General features: G+C 36.9%; 1 protein-coding gene across 1 annotated transcript; it reads right to left on the bottom strand.

Moving 5' to 3' along the window:
- Window positions 1-8,955, bottom strand: LOC140863033 (lysine-specific demethylase ELF6). Its single transcript, XM_073266128.1, has 7 exons — window positions 7,434-8,955; window positions 5,994-6,072; window positions 5,757-5,824; window positions 5,285-5,435; window positions 4,153-4,712; window positions 3,491-3,781; window positions 1-2,328 (listed from the first exon to the last, which is right to left on the bottom strand). The coding sequence occupies exons 1-7, from the start codon at window positions 8,593-8,595 to the stop codon at window positions 293-295; spliced, it is 4,347 nt and encodes a 1,448-aa protein (XP_073122229.1). The 5' UTR covers window positions 8,596-8,955; the 3' UTR covers window positions 1-292.
- Window positions 8,956-10,835: the final 1,880 nt, after the last annotated feature.

The raw sequence follows: 10,835 nt of genomic DNA, 5'->3' as shown, positions 1-10,835 counted from the left end.
TTTGGTGAATGAATACCAATGAATACCCATTGTTGAGATCCAACCTTTTGCGATTTCACATTAAGTGAACAAGACAGGGGAGTGAACTGAAGACCATATCATCCCTACAATCAAAATATTAGTAACAAAAATAAAATGCCTACTTACACAAGGTTCCATCCATTCCCTAAACTACTCTACCATTTAAGAACTCTAGCACCATACCTATGATTCTTGAGTTCCATTAGTACAAAGCTTCATCGCCGGGGTGATGGGATTTCGAGAAGCTGACCCTCGTTGGGATTAGAGGTTCTCAGCTGGTTGTGTTAACATAATGCCCTGTTTTCCGCCTGTGTCGACTGAAATCCGATACGAATCTGAAAGTAAGGCCGCATCCCTTAACTTTGCACACATAAGGTCTTTCCCCGGTATGCACCCGTAAATGTTCTGTTCTTGCCCAAGCCCATTTGAATGACATGGTACAACCATTCCATGGACATTTAAGAGGCCGGTCATCATCATGAACACGTTGATGCTGCATTGCATATTTGTGGGAGTTGAACTTCTTCCGGCATCCTTCGACTGGGCATCGGTTTCCTTTGTGCAGGAGGAGCTCTGCCTTTGTCTGGAAACTCATAGCGCAGCCATCTAAGTCGCATCTGTGACGTCCCTTCTGGATTTCTTTCTTATCCTTGCGGGAAACTGAATCATTAGATGTCTTTCTCAGCTTCTTTATGGTGAATGTTGCATCAACACGTTTTTTCTTGTCCTTCTTGTGATTCGCGTCATTTCTAGTCCTAGACCTCAAACCTTCACAGGGGCTTTTAATAAAGCCTCCAACAAGTAGGGATTGATCTTCTGTTTGCAGGTCAATCTCTCTTTTCCGTTTGTTTCCAGTTTTGGCGTTTGATCTCGAATGATCCATCGTGGAGTTTGAACCATCCGTCTCTCTTTTCTCCAGCAATGATCTGCTGTTGTCACCATCACTACAAGATTCTACAGTGTCATGCGTGTTACATGGGGTCTGAACTTCTTCAGCCAGAGCAGATACTGATTCATTTACAAGTTCAGTAAATCTAGAAACACCATCGTTTTTATTATCTCCATCTTCTTGAATGTCCTGTGGTTCTCCGGAACAAGAGGGTTTTAACACTAGACTGTCTAAAACAAGTTGATCGACAAAGGACTGCTCCTGCTTTTTGTCCCATCTCGGAGTAAGGTCATCCCTTAAAAACTCGGAGGAGTAAGCACGTGCAGAATCCTCTTCCACCATATCATTTCCATCAGATGGAATGTTGCAAGGGCCCTCAAGATCATTTTCTGCGACCAGGAAGTCATTTTTTCTTGCTACAACAATATCATCGATTGATTGTTTGTCTGTCAAAGTTTCATTTTCAGTAGCGCGACAAATCCCCTTTTCAGCTTTTGGTGAATCATCGAAATTCTCAAAATTCAACACCTTTTCCTCTATGCTGCCATCAGATCCCATGACTTCATGCGCCTGGGGCACCTGGGAATCATGGCATAAATTTTCAAATGTGTCCTTCCCTCTCTCTTCATTTAAAGAACAAACGGCAGCTTGTGACTCTGCATTCACAATCACTTGTAGGGATGTAACAGGTGAATTTGCAAAGTCAGATGGAGGAGAATTCCGAACAAAGACTCCTGTTGGCAAAAGCATACGATGGTCATGAAGTGTTTCTGATTGGTCCTCTGCAGATGAAGCACAGGGCCCAGATGAACCGTCCCCACCATTTTCAATTCTGATATCAGTACTTATGGTCATGCTTTTAGCTGTCGTATCTGGACCTACATGATCAGTATCGGAAATATCTTGCAAGATGAAGTTATTTGTGTCAGCCAACCCTCCAATTCCTCCACAGCGATGTTTATATTTTCGCCTCGAATACTGAATGATATTATCCACGTTCAAGACCACTTGTTGCTCCAACTTTGTTTTCACATCCTCCACAGCCTTAATGCAACTAGATAGTTTCCTTGGCAATATATGTTTTACTTGGCGCCTCGAGCGAATCTTTCTGGATGGCCAATTGAGGCAGGGTTTAATTGACATGGGAGTTACATCACAAGACAATCCTCCCAAAGTCAATAAATGCTGCACTTTTTTCGATGAAGAACTCTTTTTGACTTTTACACAGTTTCGTAAATTGATGTTCAACTGGAAGGTCCAGTCTCCTGCACGGTCAACATGTTCCTCACTGTCAATTGCAGCAGCAATCAAGTTCAAATCTTCCTCAGATGCAGTGCCTAGAGGAACCTCATTGCACTGGAAAGGACTTGTGATTTCCTCAGCAATGACGGCAGCATGGGCTTTTATCTTCTCGAAATCTATAAAAAATTAAAAAGCAATCAACATACAGATTTAAGCTCCCTGCAATGAAGAGGAGCATGCAATATATAATTCCATTTCATTTATTGCCATAAAAAGGCATGTATATGCCAACTGCTAGTGTTCTGAAAATCAGCCTAGGCGCTGGCCGGCCGACCGCACCGAAAAAGTGCTACTTGGCAGGCCTTGGCGCCTAGGCGGTCTTAGGCAGCCCTAGGGGGAAAGGATTTTTTTTTGGCTTTTAAATTAAAAGCCCAACAAAAATAACTGACGAAAAATTTTATTCGTCCTTCCACGAAAACCCTATCGTCGTTTCCAAAGAGAAGAGAAAAACTAAGTAGAGAAAATTGTGGAGAAGAAGTTGAGTGGGTATTTTATTAGTTATGTAATTATGGAGTTTTTTTATGGTGCCCAACACTATATGCCCACCATGTACAAGTCAACTCATCTATTGTACCGGTCAACTCATCTATTGTACATGGTGGGCATGAAGTGGGCATATAGTGTTGGGCACCATAAAAGAACTCTGTTATGAACTCATTTTAAATTTAATGTTATTGTGTTGGAATTATAATATGTGATTTATTATGTTATATCATGGAATCCGCCCAGCGGCGCCTAGCCCCGCCTAGTGGTCTGGCGCCCGACTATTGCCCTAGCGAATTTTAGAACCTTGGTATCTGCATCTCAAACATGGTTGCTGGAAGACTGAATTATAGTTAAAAGAGAAAATTTGGGGCAAACTTGCATAGAACTCAAGTGATACACACAAAAACACCACTTGAAGTGCCCTTGACAAAAAAAACAAAAAACTATTTAGAATCCAGTTGTAGCCTCCTAACGGGTATCAAATGACATGTTCACCCAAATTGATGGTGTTCCACTCTAAGATGGGACTGTATGCTATTAGGATAGGGTGGTCATTGATTTATTGGAGGATTCGCAATATTCAACATCGGGGTAATTTATGTGATTCCTCTTTATTTATGATGGTCATATCGACACGTTTAATTTTAGGTATTTATGGCATGAAGAAACATAACACCTTGTAATAGGTTCATGCCTAACAGCAAAGATTTTCAATTTTGGAAAAGTAAATTAACCTCATCATACTTTTATCCTCTAACATTCTGATGCACAAATTGATAAGCTTGTAATTACCTGAATGACAAATCACAAGAACATTTGCTCCACCTTCCGAGCACAACAATTCTTCGATTTCCATTGCATGCTCTAGGCAGAATAACCGTGGCTTAGAAAATGCATTTGAAACGTTCCATCTCTCCGTAATTTCAACAGTTGAAACAGCTTCACTCTCCAAAGCTGAAGAGCGTTCTGGGCCCAGAGATTGTTCCATGTATGAACATATGAATTGACTTGATTCAGCCATTGATACTGCTTCATTCACATGGCTTACATTCATATGATTTGAGTTAGCCTTGTCTGTTGTACCTACAAAAGGGAAGACGCCAGCACATTTAACATACAAAAGATGAAGTAGGCATCTTATGGTTGTGAGTTGGAGAGACGCTAAATTCTAACGAGGACAAATTAGGCAGTAAACGGAACAAGTAGCAGCCTACTTTTATCACCATATTTAAGACAGCAAAGGAACAAATTTGTCCTGCCAATCAATAGGGCCTGTAAAAGTAAATTTATAATTTATTTAGAAGTTAAGTAGTACTCTTTAACACACCACAAAATAATGGCTTTGGGGTATGCAGCATAAGCACATTCAAAGCCACTTTTAACACTCTCTTAGTTTAAAAGATACCACGGTGACAAGGCGGTGAAGAGAAATCACACAGCTTTGGGCCTAGTACCTTCAGTACACTCCTTGTCCATTTGACCATGGTCAGAAAGGAAAGCGCATTCCAAAGATTTGAGGACCTCCACACCTGGAGTAACAAGCATACCTTCAAGCAAAAGTTTTTTACATGCTTCCTTGGATGGCTGTATAACAGCCATGAATGGAAAACCTAGAATGCCACAAGCTACACAAGGTAAAGCTCCAGAATCGATTTGAAAATCATATGCCAGGTCGCCATCATTAAGATCAAAACCAACTGCATTGATACAATTGCTCAACTGGGTAACGAAATCAAGATTATCTTCATTCACAGGAAAATGTTTTTCTGTTGATGCAGATGTTCGATCGTTTACATCTCTGCAGAACTGAGATTCTTTACTTGAAGATGGCAGTAGTTCTGCATCCCATAATACTGCATGGTAAGAGGAATTTCTCTGAAGGAGAAGAGTTAGTAGATTGTTTTCAGCCAAGATATCTGCAACAAATGCTTTCTTTACTAACAATTCCCTTTCTTCTCGATGACGATCTCTCAGCCGTGAGCTACGTGCGCCTGGCAGTAATGCTCTTGGTATTCTGTGATTCAATTAACTCCATATCAAAGATCTGAAATTCCATTCAACTTAGCATCTCGAACCTTGAATTAAAAGAGTTATCATATTAAACTGAAAAGGACACGTACACACGCATGAATATAAACAGTATATCCTGTTTATATGAATTTTCCTTCTTCAAAGGAAACTATTTTCATTGTAAAATATCAATTTCCAATTGAAGGATACGATCCCGATATCGAATTAGGGAAAAAAAACCTAAACGATGAGGAGTTGATACCTTTGTCCATGTGCCCAAAGAGCAACCAATGTTTGACGTTCTCTCCTAAGCTATATAAAATCAATCATAGGTTTTTCACAAAATATTTTTGAACTGAAACTCACATGTCCAACCGCATGCCATCCAAGAGAGCTACCGGAAACAATATTTTTTGGCTGATTCAAGTCCAGGACAATATGCAACTAAACACATTATTATTTCAGTTGTTATTTGCTTAATGAACAAACTTTGTAAAATTGCCCTAAAAGATTATTGCCCCATCCTTCTTTGGTCAATGCCATACAGTGGTAAGAGAAATAAAGTTAGTAAGTTACCTTGAAATAAAAGACATGGTCAACAGGTAAAGCAATTGTTGATGAGAAAGCATGGGAAGGTAATTCATGGCAGCTCTCCGGACAGCAGCTTCCTTAGCTACCGTAAGCCACTTCGGTGTGCCAAAGTTAGCTGCTTCTCCGCAGTTGAAACCTAAAATTTTAAAACAGATAAGAGCGAGCTGTAAGGATCAACGAAAAGGATTAAAAGAAAGATGCAAATCTGTGACAGAAAATAAGTAAAAGTTAGCATAGATATCAAGATTTTAAGTAAAGGAAAAGGACGAGGTTGATATTGAGCTATGATAATGAGCAATCAAGTTGCAATTGAGAAAAAACCCCAACGAGCAGTCGCTATATAAATAAGTGCATCCATTAAATGTTACAATGTATAGAATACAAAAATATGATAAAACTAATCAGTAAATACGTAAGAGACAGACTTCAGTCAACTAAGTAGTAAATAAGCAATTACCATGGCTGTATCCAATGTGGTAAGCCCTTGGGAAAGTCACAACAAATTCACCAGGGTTCTGTACCAACCTAAATATTAGATTTTTAAGATTAGCAGAAAATAATTCAATTGAATGTACTGCTATTATACCAGCCTCCATCACATAAAACATGCAAGACATCCTCTAATTTGTCTGAGGCGAGAAGAATAAAAAACAAATTAATAATATAAAACTAAACAAATACTAAATCCATCTACCTGCAACATGGTATGCCTGATGCAACAATAACTTCAGGAGACAAAATCGTGGTCTTCTCGCCCAGGAGAGATAGGGCAGCTATAAAATACAAAGTAATTGCATCTGAGTGAAAGAATCTGATTCGTAGTTTAAAAATGAATGAAACAATCTAATTCACAGTTTTCATTGGAATGCAATTATTAGCTTTACATTTATGAAAATGGATTTGAAATACTCTTCCTATGAAAAACATCGAGACTCAAGAGCAGACCCGGTTAAGAAGTCGAAGCATATTTTATATTAGGAGAGATGAGGCTAACAAGACATAAACAGCTCAAGGAAACTTCTTTGAGCCTTAAAACAGGGTACTCACATACGGTGAAAGCATTTTAATGTATAAAATTGTTCTTTCAAGGCCAACATCGGACATTGAACCTACTTTTGTAGAAAAAAACGATGGAAAGCGCAAGAAGTGGGTGGAGGTTAAGCATTAATTATATCACTACAATATTATGTGTGGTCTCCATACAAGGCTGAGAGACCTCATTAGGACAGGTCACAGGAACAACAAATTGTAAGGATTCTATTGTCAACCAGTAAACCAAAGCCCTAATTTGATAAAACCTTGACAATATGATTTTCTTATAGTTTCATTCTCTTAAGCAAGAGGGTGGTATAGTATTAGTAACAACCTTTGATATACTTAAGAAAACTTCCAAAATTAACCCCAACTCAAAAAAGAACAAGTAAGATGAAATGTGCAATTTAGTAATTCTATTTATTCTCATATTATTTTTTTCACAAGTTTTACCACCAATTTGGTGCTTTAAAATTTGAAAATAACTCACACCTCCATTTTTATTTAACTGCTTTGGGGGTTAATTTTTTCTTTTTCAAAACAATTGATAAATTTTAACATATAATTTCGGTAAACACACGCATTGCGTGTGAAAGACGCTTAGTATTAATTAATGACCAAGGAACAGCGGTTAAAAACCAAAGACTATCATCAAAATAAAAGAGAAGTACCGTTTGCCAAGAAATGTCAGAACCACCCATATGTCAAAAACTAGGTTAGATGATACAAAAAGTAAGAAAGGTAAAGGTTGATAGTGCCTGACATTCTTCCAAAGAATCAAATTCTTCCTATACTCAGTCATGTGGCGCTACCTTTTTGTAATGAATGGATATCATTCATAATTCATAAAATAGTTATTTCGGAACTACAGAGCTGCAAAGTTGGACCAGAATCAACGTCAAAGCAAGGATCATGCATCTTGTCCAATATTAATCAAGCAGAAATCTATAAAGTTTGCACACAGGGGGAGAAGCATATCATGAATAAAAAATAAAAGAAAATTACCAGCATAAAAGGATCGACATAAAGAAACCAGAGTGAACATAAATCATCTTGATGCTCAAAAGTTTAAATACATATGCAGGGAAAAGTGATAACTCACTCAATCGGTCTATATTTCCTCCATAGGCATGAAGCCTGATGACTTCTTCAAAATTAAAGGCATAATCTCCCGGTACAGCATACCAAGTCTTTGGAGAACCCATGTGGAGGAAATTCAAACTATGAAGGTCGTGATCTTCCACATGCCAAGCAAACCAGCTGAACAACATTCCAACATAAACCATGGGAGAAGTAACACCAGGAATATCATCAGGCATAAAGCGTGTCAATGATCCTGGAGACCTTGCTATTACTTGCAAATTCCAAGGACTGTTTGAAAGCTTCCAACCAGCTGTACCTTGCATCTCACTACTACTGTCTAAATCCTTATTCACAGAAAAGGCAGCGGTTTGATGGGGTTGTACAGGCTGTAAAGAATTTGTTGTCTCCTTACATACATTAGGAGTGTTATTGCTACCTGAATCTTTACCAGAATTAATATTTTTTGACATACCTAATTCATTATTATTGCTATCAGAGCTTCCTAAATTATTTCGGTCGAATGAATTCCTCTTCCTTCTCCGCCTCCTACCCCTGTGGAAATAATGCAACAACCCCTCTGGCTCAGCGAACCCTGATCCAGGCACATCATTTGCATACTCAACATAAATGGGCTTCTCAGAAGCTGTTTTCCAAAACATTGCTTCTACAACTAAAGGATTCACCTCCTTTACACTACCCAACTGACTCTTAGCAAAATGCTTTGACTTTGCTTCAAACTGCTCTAGTGTATACACCTCTCCACTCTGCCAAACTTGCTTTTGATATGTTGGTAACTGATCTCCAACCATTGCCTTAACCCTTTTCCCCTTGTCACATCCCAATTCTTGTTGCCTAGTAGTAAAAACTGCCCTACACTCCCCACCATCCACACTACTATCACGGCTTTCATCCTCGGGAATATCTATTTTCGATGATGCAACAAGATTCTCATCCGGACCCAACTCCGGACTCTTGGAAAGTGACTTATTCAAGTTATGAAGTACATATTTCCTCGAAGGCTTAGGAAAAGGCGGAATTACTTTACATATACCAAAAGCACTGGCCTCTTTCTCTATTTTGGATATATAAGCAATCGGGTCAGCAAATTCCGTGTCAGTAGGCCGAAATTCAGGCGCCAGTGGCAACCCTTCAAGCCATTTTGGTATTTCCACATTCTTCATTTACACCAACCTAAAAATTCACATCAACACCATAACCACCACCACAATACACCGAACCTTTTCAACGTTAACTGCCCATACATCGATCACATGCTAATGCACTACCATATACAACAAAAAAAAAAAAAAAAAAAGAAAGAAAGACACTATGCACAAAATCCCGGTTGAAAATATTCGTGGGTTTTATTTCTTCGTCGAATTGAAACTACATTAATTCTTCTGCAGTGGAAAGAAAAAGAAAATTACCCAAATCCAGAAGCGCAAATTAATAACAATAGAAGACCTGTAGCTTCAATCGTATGGAGAAGAGGTAGAGTTCAATAGTGACAGAGAACTGAAGGGAGGGCAAGACTAGGTTACAATTTGGGAATGCGCAGGATAGACTAAAAGAATGTGAAATTGTTACAGTGCGCCAAAGTGAACATAGCGCATGATAGGTCACTGTTACTGGGCCATTAGAAGATATTTGGTGTTGGGCCCCTTGGATATCAATTTGTGTTGGGGCGTTCAAACTTCGGATAAAACCAAAAAAATTAGAAATTCAAACCGAAAAAGCTAAACACCGAACCAAAACAAAAACCGAAATTTGAAATTCGGATATAAATGTTAAAACCAAAATTTATTTGGTTCGATTTCGGATTATATATCTCAAAACCGAACCGATCGAAAAAACCAAAATTTTATTAAATTAATAATTTTATTTATATAATTGTTTATATTATATATTTTATGAGATGATACCTAGTGAATAAATAATCATTTTTAATAATTTGTAGTTGATTGTTGTTTATTTAAGTCATTTATACTTTGAATTTAAATATTTTACAAAAAAATCATTTAAAAGATAACATATTATATTTTAAAATATATTTATAATATTAATTAAAATAATTATATCAAAATCGAAATAACCGATCGAAATAACCGAATCGATTTAGTAAAAAACCGATCCGAACCGAAGAAAAACGGTTCAGATATCGAATTATATATTTCTAAAATCGGAAACCGGAAAAACCGAAATAAAAAACCAAAAATCGAACCGAACAAACCGATGAAAACCTCTAAATTTGTGGATTAATTCAAATTAAACCTGACCTTGACTCTGCTATCAATTGACGAATCTAACATCTTTTATTTTTCAAAATTTATAGTTACTACTAGTAGTGAAATTCGAATATCTCGAACGTACGGTATGGAATCTCAGATTCTCAAGTATCACATTTAGATTTGTTTTTATATAACGATAATATTGTTTCCAATATGTTATATATGAGACAAATTAGCTTTTGATATACGACATTTTACTAGATTAAGTAATTTTTATATTAAATATTTAGAGATTACATGAAAATTTTAAGATGTTAGTTTACTTGGATGTTTCAATAATCAATTGAATAATTATTTAATATATTGGGTTATTTTTAAATTTGATATAATACTTTTTTCCATTTTTAAGATTATAGAGATGAAAAGTAGATAACAATGAATAAACTAATTCCAACTAAAGAAGTACCGAACATGGCGATACTAAGGTATAATCCGTGAGTTGGGCAATAGCATATATAGCAATAGAAACTCTGATGAATAGATTATTAAATGCCAAAAAGTGGTAAATGATCTATAAAAGCCAAAGTATCGTTTGAAGACCAAATATAAAATTAAAATCTAAAACAGAAAAATTTATAAGAATAATTTTAAAATCACACGCGGTTTCATGAATCAATTTTGTGAGTTTGTCTTGTATTTGACTCGATATATGAAAAATATTATTTTTTTATGTCAGAATTATTACTTTTCATCGTAGATATGAGTGGAGCCAACTCAGCACACAGATATAAATAAGTGAGACCGACATACCGTCTCATAAAAAATCCACTTAATTTTAATTTTCATTATTAGATGTGAGCGAAGTCAACTCATTTCACGAATATAAATTTGTGAAACCGCTAGAATATCTCGTAAAAAAACGTGCTCTATTATAATTTTGTCAGTGTGATCACTTCATCGTGGAAATATGAAATTCAAATACACATATTTTTGCACTCCCCTAGATAATATTTTCCCGGATCGGATGGAGTCATGGTGAACGCCGAATGGCAAAAAGTTAGTTAACATCCATAAGTCATAACCTAATGATATATCAACATTCCCCATCTATATATATATATATATGGAAATTTTTAGCTGCCCAACTTGTTCCCGACAATTAAAACCTGGTACCGTGTTTTAGTGATGCGAAA

The sequence above is a fragment of the Henckelia pumila genome, chromosome 4, assembly GCF_033568475.1.
Source record: "Henckelia pumila isolate YLH828 chromosome 4, ASM3356847v2, whole genome shotgun sequence".
NCBI lineage: Eukaryota > Viridiplantae > Streptophyta > Magnoliopsida > Lamiales > Gesneriaceae > Henckelia > Henckelia pumila.
This window is presented reverse-complemented; position numbering and strand designations above follow the sequence as displayed.